At 42.9% G+C, this 13,130-nt stretch overlaps 2 protein-coding genes across 3 annotated transcripts in view; one reads left to right on the top strand and one right to left on the bottom strand.

Annotated features, from left to right (window-relative positions):
- The first annotated feature begins 1,788 nt into the window (after positions 1-1,788).
- tmem238a (transmembrane protein 238a) lies at positions 1,789-3,616 on the top strand. Its single transcript, XM_076279726.1, has 2 exons — positions 1,789-2,141; positions 3,089-3,616. The coding sequence occupies exons 1-2, from the start codon at positions 2,028-2,030 to the stop codon at positions 3,416-3,418; spliced, it is 444 nt and encodes a 147-aa protein (XP_076135841.1). The 5' UTR covers positions 1,789-2,027; the 3' UTR covers positions 3,419-3,616.
- A 212-nt stretch (positions 3,617-3,828) lies between these two features.
- Positions 3,829-13,130, bottom strand: part of LOC143118672 (C-Jun-amino-terminal kinase-interacting protein 4) — a 28,208-nt gene continuing 18,906 nt past the window's right edge. For both annotated transcript variants that reach the window (XM_076279724.1, XM_076279725.1), the window contains exons 17-27: positions 13,002-13,088; positions 11,952-11,999; positions 10,467-10,608; positions 10,018-10,060; positions 9,482-9,562; positions 9,106-9,322; positions 8,636-8,807; positions 8,318-8,431; positions 5,700-5,795; positions 5,467-5,559; positions 3,829-5,325 (exon numbers count right to left, since the gene is read on the bottom strand). In XM_076279724.1, the coding sequence (XP_076135839.1) occupies positions 5,216-5,325; positions 5,467-5,559; positions 5,700-5,795; positions 8,318-8,431; positions 8,636-8,807; positions 9,106-9,322; positions 9,482-9,562; positions 10,018-10,060; positions 10,467-10,608; positions 11,952-11,999; positions 13,002-13,088 (1,203 nt within the window). In that variant the 3' untranslated portion in view covers positions 3,829-5,215. The remainder of the gene's footprint in view (positions 5,326-5,466; positions 5,560-5,699; positions 5,796-8,317; positions 8,432-8,635; positions 8,808-9,105; positions 9,323-9,481; positions 9,563-10,017; positions 10,061-10,466; positions 10,609-11,951; positions 12,000-13,001; positions 13,089-13,130) is intronic.

Raw genomic sequence — 13,130 nt, forward strand, 5'->3', positions numbered from 1 at the left:
ATGCCGCTCCAAACGAAATGCATGTCTAAATGCAGGTTAGACATATTTAAAAAAGCCTGCCTCGAATACCAGCCTGCCTCAAATAAAGATTATGATAAATGATTTATGCTAAGCAAGTAGCCTGGATTATTTTATGATTGTTAGTAGACAAACTGGCTTCAGATATCCAACAGAGTGAATATGAGATTGTGCAGTCTTACAGTGCTGTAGATGGCTGTGGTTAGTGATGTGATGCTGTTAATGGGGAGTTTTACATAGTTAGCGCAAATCCTATAGGTTATTATTTATTTAGCGTACCTATAGGGCTTTTTTTCCTTATCAAAAGTGAGGGGGACGACGGCCGTCTCTTCAGAACTGCGTGGGACATATCCCCCACGTCCCCCGTGCCTCCTGCGCCCCTGCATACGACATTGGAGCGCAAATCGTGAGGGACTCTCTTCGCAGGGCAAGGGGTTTTATAGAGACCGCCAGAAAATATATATACCTCTATGAAGATATAGATTGTCAGCCGAGGGAATTCGTTATCTTTGTCAGATGATCTAGGCAGACGTCTCTAATGTCACCCGCAATTCAATACATAGCCCTTACGTGGACATTCATGTATTCCATCGGTGATGCTGAACATCTGAGCTAGAAGGCCTATATCCGAAAATAAATCGGACATAGGCTAGGCCTACAGTATGCTGAACATCTGAGCAAGAATAGCCTAAAATAAATCAGACATAGCCTACAGTAGGCCTAATAAATTAAAATCACCATTTTAACAAACTTGTTGAATTGAATGTCATATTACTGTACCCTGCACATAAAGGCTACACATTTCCACAGCACCAGAATCCGACCGAATGCCTCCCTTAACCCCCTCCATAATCGGCCTTCCACTATTATTTGCGATGGCCAACTCCTCTGCTACTGTAAAACACTCTGGTGCCTTATAGTGTTCAAAGACACCTTTTTCTTGTTAGCTGTAAAACAGAGGCCAAGTGAAGGCTATAAGCATACTAGGCCTAGCCTAGGCTACATGTTTTCATAATTAAGAAATATTAATAAGCTATAACTATATAAACCTATATTCTGAATGTTTTTGTGTTTCATTTTCACCTGCTGCCATGTGCGTTTGGCAATGGTGTTGCATCTGAAATGTTCACAGGATTAGGCATACACTAAATCAGTCAATGGGGGCTACTTAAACGTTCAATTATCCTTATTACTGTAATCTATATGCCCACTTCTGAATTGTGTTGCATTCTTGCCTTTTTATGAACTCAAAATAGGCAATTTCCTAATAATCCGTAACACATATTTGAAGAACATGTGGAAATAAAACTGTACTTTTAGGCATTTAGGCTACCCGATCTGCAATACGTTGCCAACAGCCTTTGCTTTGTTAGCTGCCAACGTATATTTGATTATTGTCGTAGAGTGAGTTTTAATTCCTCGTAACTTGTCACAATAATTGTGCATTCCTCGTCCGTAAAGTAAGAGGATCTCGCCCTGCGAATAGAGCCCCTCACGATTTGCGCTCCAATGTCGTATGGATCATCCATATACGCCGACATTCTCGGGAGAAATTGTTAGAGGGGTGGTAGCCTACTTATAACGGGTGTGGTTAACGGAAACCTCGGGTTAACCAAGAACATAACCTGCTCGGAGCAGGTTTGAGATGCAGCGTAAATTGCCATGGCAGCATACCTCGGTTAAGACCTATCCACCTTTCGTAGTACGGGTTAATCGGGAAGTTACGACACACGTGATCAAGTTACTCTCGTCTCGAAGTTACCCAGATAAGCCAGTAGGCCTACCCCGCTTCGTAGTACAGGCCCCTGGGTAGGTTAAGCTCCCTTCGTAGTAGGCCTACAGGCCCCTGGTGACCTTCTCAAAGTAAATGGTAACACTAAAACAAGGGCATACATTAAGATTTTTGGAGGACAAGATCTTCCGAGAGCCCTGCCCAAATACGCAGCATTGGACAATACCCTGTCAGTAGCATTGGGGAGGAGCAGGAGTGTCAGGGATGAGGTGCGTCGATGCACCTGAAAAACGTGAACCCGGAAAACACTGGCAGTGTGTGTTTAAATGGATGTAAGCCGGATGTAGCCTACAGCCCTGTCGGTATGGGTAAATTTGGAAACAGGGACAAGGTAAGGAAACATTTTGAACATGTTCTCGTTGTTGCATTAAGTTCGAAAGAACAAAGAGTAGCCTAGCCTCGACTAACCCAATGTGCGTGCGCAGGTGCAACGCAGGACAGGTGACATTTGAAAAGTGTGAATTTCGTTAACTTACTACAGCTGGTTTATGGCGTGTTAATTAAACACCTATTTAACCACAATATTTCGTGGTCAATTCACTTTGCAAAGTGAACGTGAAAGTGTCATAATAGGCAATAACCTAGGCTATTTACACAAGACCCAGAACCAGTCTTTCAGGACTGAAGCGCGGTTTTCTTCAGGCAACAATACTTAAAAGCAAACAAGCAATCAAACAGAAAGTCGGTAGCCTAATATGGGCCATGTGTTTATATTTTTGTTGACAAATGCCTGAGTTAACATGAACTGCTGCGCCTGTATCTTTTGATCGTTGTGTAGTCTGCGAATTTTACGTAGTTATTTGCTTAGGCTTATTTGTCCCGACTCCGTTAGGCAAAAGATAGATTTAACAAAACCTCAAACAGGCCAAGGGAAATCAACAAGCGCAGAAGACAAGTCCCAGAAACAATAGCATTTGATATGCTATTTACGTTTTTTTTTTATCATAACAAAAATGTAAAGAGGTCTATTGTGTATACAGTCAATGGTAGCCTACACACGCACGCAGCCCAACGGCTATCGGTCATAAGCGCACAACACAACCCTGCTCCACGCCCAGAGGCGCAGCTGTCTGTCTCTCGAATGAAGTAGCCTACCCGGTAATGTCAAAAGCCGTGTTGTTCACAAACATCCTGAGAATGGTCTGTAACAGGTTAGAATAGGGTAGGCCTGCCTACCTAAAGTCCTCTGTGCTGGCCCCCGTTATCTCCATCCTGTCGTTAAGTTGCCTGTCTGTACCATGCCAGAATTTGTCTATTTATGTGTTTGCCATTTCACAGGATACATCCTTGGATGATAGTGGGCTGACCCACTGCAAGTTTGTCCTGGTCTTTGCTGTGCTGATGGACCTACTCGGTGTTGCAGCTCTACTGACTGGTGTCTTTGCCCCTCTGGAGATCGAAGGCAGCGACTTTGGTGACTTGTTGGTGTACTCAGGGGCTCTGCTGATCCTGCTCTCCATGGGAGGCTGGGTGATGTGGTACAGTGGAAACATCGAGGGTCTGACTGTTGGCAAAGAGCTCACCTACAAACGAAGCGCGGTGGATCGCCTCGCCCACTCACTCAGCCGTCGCATACGCAGGCCGCACCAGAGCCATACTGAGCCATAAGTGGGGCTTGGGACTTCTCCCTAACAGACAACTTATGGCAACATGAGTACGTCTAGGCCTACGGGGAGGTGGAAGTCTACATGAAGCTTTGGGTGGAGAGGGGAGAGCTGGAGGACATTAGCGAACCAGGACTGAGTGACTTCTGACTTCATTAGAAATGTGTAGCCCACCTTTGATTTCACCGTGCCATTAATTATTGCACTGAAATACAATTAAAAATGAAATATTTCTTTTTTGGCATTGCCATACCTAGATTGCAATGCTGTGCATAAGTATTGTATTTCTGACTCTATGAATGTGTAAACGTGACAAGATGCAGATTTAAATATTGTGTGTTTAATAAAGGAAAAAGCCATTGTGTTGCACAGCTTTTTGATTCTGTTTAACCGTACCACTCTGTACCACTCATCTTAAGACAAATGGTTTTAATTGGAACTTATACACAGAAACAAATATTTCATCCATAACCTATTTCATAGTTTCCGTACAGTAATTCATAGTTTGATAAATTATAATCATAAAAGTCAGACTCACCCTTACACGACATCCTGCCTCACTCTCAACATAGACTGGAAAATACTGCAATAACTAGACGTTTACCTCTGCAAATCTCATTTTCAATGCAGAACACAAATCGGGGCAGACACATTAAATACATTGATTATCGGTTTCGTGTGTGTAAATGAGTATATGACTACACTAAGGCTCTTAAACAGAACAGTGACAAGTGCTGGGCCTCTTTGTATAGAACTGATAGGCATTGTTTGACAAGATAAGTTGTACACTGCAAAGCACAGATGGTCACATAACACACGAGGAGAATAAAGTGCCTTTATCCAGCAGATCTGCATGCAAAGTGCAGAGATGGCGGGTTTTCGTTGACATTTGCATAGACATCCAGTGAACAACAACAATATTGTCTTCATCAGCTTCTATCTCAGACACACACACAAACACACACACACACACAGACACACACACACACACCCCTCCAGAGCAGCTCAGTAGAGTCCCTCTATTCAATCTTCTTGCAACTAGCAGAGGCTCATTGATTTATGAGGTACAAACGGTGGAGAGTGGGAAGAATTGGTGGAGCATACTTTGGACGGAGCCCTGGTCACTTTGGACGGAGCCCTGGTCACTGTTAACTGATCTGATCTCTAAATGGCTAAAGATGAACTTGCATTAACTAACAAAATGCAGGTATGAATAAATATGACAGGACTGTCGATGATGCATGCAGGGATAAACTTCTGCCAGTCACAAACGCCAGACTCTCACATGAGAGAATTGCACTGATTATCTTGCAGTAGGCCACACGAGGACATGTTGTCAGAGTTTGGATTAAAAACAGAAAAATTAAATACTGACCAATTCACAGCAATTTGGTTCACAACAAAAGAAAGGCACACAATGGGACAACCAATGTTAAGGCCAATGCCGACCACCATCCTGAGGCCTGGGGCCGTGGTTGTCTTGGAAGTATAAACTTGGTGACAGATTAAGACCAGCATAGATAGTACACATTCACAAGAATAGGGATCCTCCTAGGTATGTTGCTTCTTAAAGCAAAATGATTCCATCTCTCAGATATGAATCCATGGCATAAAGGTAAACTGCGTATCCATGCCAGTATATGTCTTTGGAGAGGCCTGTTACAGACAAAGGTTGTTACACTGCACTCTATGCAGGTAGGTGGTCAGAAAGCTCCCTACCATCCTCTCAAGGCAAAACGATATTAAGGCTGAGGTGTTTTAACCCTCCTCCATCCCCCACACCCAAAGGCCAAAGAGAAGGTCAGAGGGCAGGGTTGGGCACTGAAGGGCTAGCACTCTGCCAGATGATCATGTGACTGCGTTCGGAACGCTGAGGAGCATTCTCGTTTGTTCCATCGCTCGCATCATCTCCTGTGGAAAATAAAAAGAAATGTCTTGTCATTTATTCATCAAAACGTATTACCATATATCTTTATAACTATGAAGACCTAAGTGACAGAGCAGGTGATGACTAGTAAAAGAGGCTGCAGCATCCATTTGGTGGTGACTTACCAATACGGAAATTAATATAGCCCTCTCCTCCACTCAAAATAAGCTGAGAAGTTGAATCAGCGCCCTCTGCAGTTGAGGATAAGGTATGACAGCCTGATGGAAAAAGCAGGGGGTGACAGTGAGGGGGTCACAGGGAATTGTGGGTAGGTTACAAACCAGAGTCAAGAGAAAGGTATTACAGCACATTTGCTGTCTGTCCAACATTGGCTTTCAGCTGAGATGACATTACTCACCAGGTGCAGAGATGATGAACTTTACTGCTTGACGGTGGCCATGGTAACATAGCTGCGCTAAGGCCAGAGTGCAGTATGGGATGGATGACTCAGAGCCTAACATGGAGGTCAGAATGAAGGGAGGTCAGAGGTCGTGCTTTATTTACCTGACTCTACACAGCTCTCCATGGTCTTCACTAGTATCCCACCTACATACTTGAGACAACTGGGCTTATCCACATGAATTATCATTATCATATAAAACATTAGATCAGAAATACTTTTAAACCCTAGAAACTGGGTCAGGCTTTCTAGAAAAGGATTCATACGGTGTTATTTATTAGTGTGTACCTCTGTCCATTCATGTGTGTATTTCAGCATTTCTCTGAGACGTATGTAAAAATGAGACTGAGAAGATATAAATGTTTGCATCCCAGTCTTTGTCCTTGTACACTGTTTCAGCTCATTTCTAATACAATACTATTGAGGCATCAGCCTCTGAGGGCCGTTTCCTCCTTTCTACTTATGCACAGATTAAAGGTTGTATCAGCGATAGCGGGGACGTCACTTCTGTTGATGTTCAAACAAAACAGAGAGCTAGCTCGCTACTCCCTCCCCCTCCCTCCTGTGCAATTAAAACTCTCCTAAACAGCGCATCTCGTCAGTTATTAGTTGAAACACTTTATTTTGCCTTTGAGTGGTTGCCAACCCCTGTTGGTAGCAATTGTTTTTTGTGTACAGTTCTCGGAGCCTAGGCTGCCTACAGAGACGCGTTTTTTTTGACGGCCTGCTTATGGGGCGGGCAGCTAGCGGATCGTTAGGAAAGATTAGATGAATGTGATCATTTATGTTTGGGCCTCTTTTGGGCCCGAAATCGATTATACAACCCAGGGATTAAAGTGAAAAAAAATCGTTTGACTGAATTTTTTTAAGGCCATAAGTCATACGTTGTTCATATCTATCTATAGAGATAGCATCCCTTTTGCGATCGCGACCTATTGACTTTTAATGTACAAAAAGATGCAAACAGCAAAGTAAAGGGAGTATTCACCTTATTCACACGGCGGCCATTGTTTAAACCAAAACGAGGCTACAGGGTACACTTACTATATAATTAATGCCACCTACAGGTGAATGCATAGAACATAACAATCCTATGGTTTGTGTACCCTGTAGCTTTGTTTTAGCAGCCAATGGCCGCCATGTGAATAAGGCGAATTGAGAGTGTTTTTGATTGAGATTGAGTTTTCCTGATGAACAAAACAATATTTCAGTACCATCCCTGACCATTGCTGACAAGCCATTGCCGTTCTTTTCTACTGCAGCAATATTGTAAGGGCTTTAACTTACACTCTTATTTAATTACTTCAGGCCAAAAGTGTTTAAAGGGGAGATTTTATCATTTTATCCTCAGATTGTATAAGGTTGACAAGAGGTTGCGATATGGTGAGGGACAGGTCGTGTTGCGCTATGAAAGAACATGCGTAGCCTACTTTCTGAGCGCAAAAACTGTCAGCCATAGATAAACGTAGTTTGTAGTTCTCCCCCGTTTCCAACAGCCACCCATCTCCATTTATTTTTTAACTTATGACACCTGTGCCTTCCTTTAGCAACAATGCATCCATGACAGCTAGTGGCCTTGCCAAATAGACGCACACAAATCATGACGCTAATATGCAAGGTTCTGGTTGGCCTACTGGTCATGGTTTTGTGCTACAAATTAATAATATTTTATAGCAAAGTTTAAAGTTGACTATTTTAATTGCATGGTTATTTTTTGTCAACATACACTCACAACCTACTGTCGTTAAATGTGAAGGCCTAAGCAAAATAGGCTACAAGGCTGTCTGTGCGTCACAAACACGACTGACCCCCTTACTCAACAGTTCGCGATGATGACAGTATTATTATTTTATGTTAACACGCTCAGTCAAACCCTTCCGCAAAACCTACCGCAAATTGTGAAAAACATTGTTGTACATGTCATAACAGACGGGATAATAAATGGCATAGGCTACGGTTTATATTGCGTCGCTCGCTTTACACATATTATTAGTTGCATTGTTTAAAAACTGTAACAATAATAGGTTACATCGGGTGGCATAGCAGGCTGTCTGTTCAAGTCATAGCGACACCCAAAATGAATGACCTCCCCTGACAAGAGTTTGCAAGAAACTGTCTACATTGATGCACGGAAAGAACACAGCCTACGCCTCTTCTCCGAATTCGCGAAAGGTCTCGATTGTGTCACTATAATCCAACTTTTAGACCGTTAGTCATCCAGACGTGTTCTTTTTTAAGCAAACGCCCCAGGCCAATGAGACAAGCGTGTAGCTACAACATCTAAACAAAGCGAAACTCATGGCTGATGTATCTTCTTGAGCGGTCACTGATTGAGACACTATTAGGTCTTTAAACATTTACCATCACACACATTAATTCATCGGACCTAATATTTGTAGTTGCCTTAAAAAAGGAAAAGAAAAGGTGATAGTCCCCCCCCCCCCCTCATATTTTTTTCTCATCAGATCTGCATCGATCTCAAATATGGCATTTCTAAAATCAAATTGACGGAAATCCATCCTACGACAGAGAACTTTAATCCTTGTACAACCTTTAAGCCAAAAGCTTGGACTCACTGAGATTGAGAGGGACAGAGAAAATGGCTCCGCTGGCGCAGCCCACCCACAGACGCCCACAGATCACAGCCAGCGCAGACACCTGGAGGGGAGACAGAGACAGGAAACCAGCACCTGAACCAGAGAGAGAGAGAGAGAGAGAGAGAAAATGTGTGTGAGAGAGAGAGATAGAGATAGATAGAGATAGATAGAAATAGATAGAGAGAGAGAGGGAGAGAATATGAGAGAACAGAGAACAATGACCTCAGCAATACTCAGGTTATTTCTATGCAACATACTGTCATTGAAGGGGAAACACCGTTGGCTTTTGATCCTAACCTAGTGCTTTGGTCACCATAGGTGACAAATCCACTTCCTGCAGAGGCCGGCCGGTGGCCCAGTCGAACAGCCTGAGAGTGGGGTCCAGCCGACAGGAAGCCCAGACGCCACTTCCTGCTGCACACAGGAAGCGCACCTGCTGCTCACTGCGCTCTGACACTGTAAACGATTTCTGGGAGAGAGGGAGAGGGGGAGAGAGAGAGAAATAAAAGAAAGAAAGAAAGAAAGAAAGGACATAATTGAGTAAGCAGAAGAACAAAACAAAACTGCAACAAGAAGCACAGACGCTTGACTGTAAAGAAGCACAGACGCTTGACTGTAAAGAAGCACAGACGCTTGACTGTAAATGTGAACTGCAACAAGAAGCACAGACGCTTGACTGTAAAGAAGCACAGACGCTTGACTGTAAAGAAGCACAGACGCCTGACTGTAAATGTGAACTTGGCATGTGTTTGCTTTTCAACTCTCACCTCTACTGTTCGACTTGTTACATCGATCATGTGGATCTTGTTCCAGTAACCGACCCATAATCCCTCCCCTTTTGCTAGGCAACAGCGAATGGGCTGTACAGGGGGTGCACCTAGAGACATCTCCTCTTTCGATTGGAGATCCCAGCCACTTATGCTGTGGCTGAAGAAAGCCAGAGTGCCATTGGCTAACCCAGCTATCACTTTACCCTGTGAATACCTGATTAGAGAAAGGACACACACACACACACACACACACACACACACACACGTTTAAGTTTATGTGGTCAAATGATGTCAGATGCACAGCTGAGGACAAAAATCAACTATGGAGTAACAGAACAATTATTGTATTTCAGAAAATAGTAGAAAAGCTTACGTTAGAGAGTGCACCCCCTCTGCAAGGGTGACGGACTGAAGACACCTCCGTCTAGAGGTGGAGGCTGGATGAACCAAGAGACTGGTGGGGAGGGAGGAGTGCAAACACACAATTGTTAATGACAGTAGGCATGTAGCTTACATGTACATTTACATTTTTTACATTTAGCAGACGCTTTTATCCAAAGCGACTTACAAAATGAGACTTTAGATAGGAATTAATACGGCATCACTCAATACTATTACTAGAGGATGAGCATGCAGACATTATAAGTACTAATCAAAGTGTAGTAGAGGATGAGCATGCAGACATTATAAGTACTAATCAAAGTGTAGTAGAGGATGAGCATGCAGACATTATAAGTACTAATCAAAGTGTAGTAGAAGGAGAAAGTGGTAGAAGAAGGAGGTAGAGGAGGCAAGAGAGGGAAGTGCATGTTAGCATGTTAGCATGTTAGGTTTGTTAGGTATCTATGAGCATGTTAGCATGTTAGGTATCTATGAGCATTTGTCGTTTATTTCAATGTAGCCACTCACCCCCCGTCCTGAGTGCCTATCCATATCGTTCCAGAAGTCTCTCCTGAAGAGGAGGGAGCAGAAGGGTCAGTGCTGAAAACATCCTACTTCAAGTGACCAACAGATGAGTGTGTGAAAAACATAATGGGTGAAAATATGTGACACAGTTATATGACAAAATGACACCGAAATCCACCTATATCATTTCATCCCTTTCTCCATACAACTTTTTTATGAAGTACGAGTTCTAAACGGGTTGGTAAATGTCCAGCATTAACAGTCATGTGGAAAATCCTGATTTTGAGTGACTGCAGTTCATACCGCACATTCCCTGTCATGTGGAAAATCCTGATTTTGAGATACTGCAGTTCATGCCGCACATTCCCTGTCATGTGGAAAATCCTGATTTTGAGATACTGCAGTTCATGGTTCTCATTTGGAGAACACACACTTGTGCTGCCTGCACCCACCTGTAGGGGGCACCACACAGATGCACAGAGCCGGAGAGGTGGGCGGGAGGCTGAACTGATCAAGGATGGTATTGGACCGAGTCGGGTCAATGATGGTGACGTCACTACTGGACGCAGGACCAGAGAGCGCCCAGACGGAACTCTGGATGCAGGAGTGGAATGTTTGCGTTAGTGACAGACAGGTCATGACCACAGCCCTCATGACCAATGATGGACAGCGTGACTCCACTCAGTTGTGTTCTATAGAGTGGTGAAGTCCCGCCCCTTCTACTTCCGGTCCATGGGACCTATCTTTCAAAAAATTATGAACGGGAGTTAATGGAGAGATAACAATTATTTTTTGGTCCAGTTTGAATTGTGCCACAAATTTCACATATGATGTGTGTGAATTTAAAAGATAATTTTTCATGTCAAGAAAGTACTGTTGTTCGATAGACTTCAAAAGTTATGTTGGTTTTGTGCGAATCCACTCAGTGGACTACATCTCTCGTCTCGAACGATGTACGTCACCATCCAACGTAATTAAACGATAAGAGCTGTTATGCTAGTTAACGGTTGCATCTTGCTGCCTTCTATGTCACTTAACAGTATGTAATGTACAGTCTATGGACGAATACAACTTACCTGATGTGTTTAATCCTCTGACTCATGGTATTTTCTTCGGCAAGGAAAGCCCAATTAAGACCTGTTGCTGGTATGCTTGTACAATCTAGTGTGGCTGTGAATGAGCTAACGTCACTAGCGCGACTGATGGGGTTGTAGTCGTTGGAATAGACCTCTGAAGTTCGCCTACAAAAAAGAACCAAAACAGCCATCTTTGCCCATATAAGGAGATCCGGTTGTTAATTGAAGCTAACTACCTATGGCAAGTTGCATTGCAAGTTAGCTCTGGGGTAGCAAAAATCTAAGTGTGCCGCCTTCACGTAACGGAGATCACAGTATCCACTCGAAGGTAGAGGACAAAAGTGTGTTCAGGAAAACGTCTGCATTTTAGACTTTTTCATCCCTGCGAGAGTTTTAAAAGATGCGATAATTCAAAATCCCCATGTTATTTTCCCATAGGAAAAATCGCCAGATACCGGATGTCAAACATGGCTGCTTTTTTGTAGGCGAACTTCAGAGGTCTATTACGATCTTTCACAATGTTGTAATTCAATAGTTACGAAACAAACTGCAAATGTCTTTACATGAAAAATTGTCTTTAAAATTGACAAACATCATGTGGGTAATTCAAGGCACAAGTCAACCGGGGCCAGAAAATAATTTCTTTTTCGCCATAGACTGCCGTTCAAATTTTTTTGAAAGATAGGTCCCATGGAGGCAAACGGAAGGGGCGGGACTTCACCACTCTATAGAATTGAAGCCACAGTTCTATACAGTCTGTGGTCATGACCTATTGCCATGACAGGCACTAGGCACTTTATGGCACACAGGAATGATCTTGAGAGATGCAGGCGAATGGCATTGTTGGGTAGATGATCTTACCATCTGCTCTTTGGAGACCTCAGGGGTGACAGCAACAGCACACGTCAGCTACAGAGAAAGAGAGGAGTTTGTGTGTGAGAGATTTTTGAGAAATACGGATCTAATCTCTGTCTTTAAAAACAGAAGGAGACCATCAATAAATAATATTTGTATTAGTACTAGGGCTGTCAAGCAATAATAAAAAAATCTAATTAATTACATACTCTGTGATCAATTAATCTAAATTCATTACATGCATCAATTTTTTGGTGTTGGTTAATGCAAATGACTGAAGTTTCCACTCACTGCCAATGATGTGTGCAGCAACACCGAGATAATGCAGTCCATTTAGCAAGGGAGTTAGATATTAGGTCATAGGTAAACTTGCTAAGTTTGCGTCTAAACACCTGGACAAGTGTGGTTTTAAAAGGCTAGCTTTATTTATAAGGGGTGTGCTAGCTCGTACCTCTGGGTTAGCTACTAAATGCTTTGCGTTGAGATGATATTTCAGACTTGACAAACTCCTATGGTACGAAAATTCCTTATAGCAGAAATGGCAGTGAACGATGCTCCTGTCGACAGCTCCATTTTTTAAGGTTACATTCACTGTGCCAAGCGGCACTTTCTCGTCTGCCTCCTTCATGTCACAGTCACTGTGGCTAGAACTACGCTGGGTCAAAGGTCATTACGGAATGCAATTAATCAGTTATTTTTTTTAACGCGTTTAACTTTTTCTGTGATGACTTAATCTAAATGATTGCGTTATTTTGACAGCTCTAGTTAGTACAGAAAATGAAACATAACAAGACATGACACATGAATAACAGTCATTCTTTTCACCCACTCTCTCTGAAACACAAAGAAAACACTTACTCAACCTCACAAAAGTCTTAACTGAGTTACACACACACACACACACACTATTCCTGTTTGCTTTTGTTTATGTAAAATACATTGAATGTGTATGAAATGCGCTATATAAATAAAGTTGACTTGACTTGACACACCCGTTTGTGTGCATTCATCAGCCTCTGTGCATAAGAGGTAAAGATGACCAGTTTCCATGGTTACCTTGGCTGTGGCGTCTCTTTGGTCAAGCAGTCTCAGCTGCACCAGCACAGGCACGTCTTTGGGCTCAGGGGTGAGCAGAGAAGAGTCCTGGGTGCGCACACACACACACACACACACACACAGGGTGAG

This window comes from Alosa pseudoharengus, unplaced genomic scaffold (genome assembly GCF_046254945.1).
Source record: "Alosa pseudoharengus isolate Yale_2024_CS ecotype anadromous, Long Island Sound unplaced genomic scaffold, YU_APseudo_1.1 YU_APseudo_1.1_scf_12, whole genome shotgun sequence".
In the NCBI taxonomy this organism is placed as follows: domain Eukaryota; kingdom Metazoa; phylum Chordata; class Actinopteri; order Clupeiformes; family Clupeidae; genus Alosa; species Alosa pseudoharengus.

Coding starts and splice junctions, on each gene's coding strand:
- tmem238a (XM_076279726.1), top strand. CDS start 2,028: ATGCACCTGAAAAACGTGAACCCGGAAAACACTGGCAGTGTGTGTTTA. Junction 2,142..3,088: donor AATTTGGAAACAGGGACAAG/GTAAGGAAACAT, acceptor GCCATTTCACAG/GATACATCCTTGGATGATAG.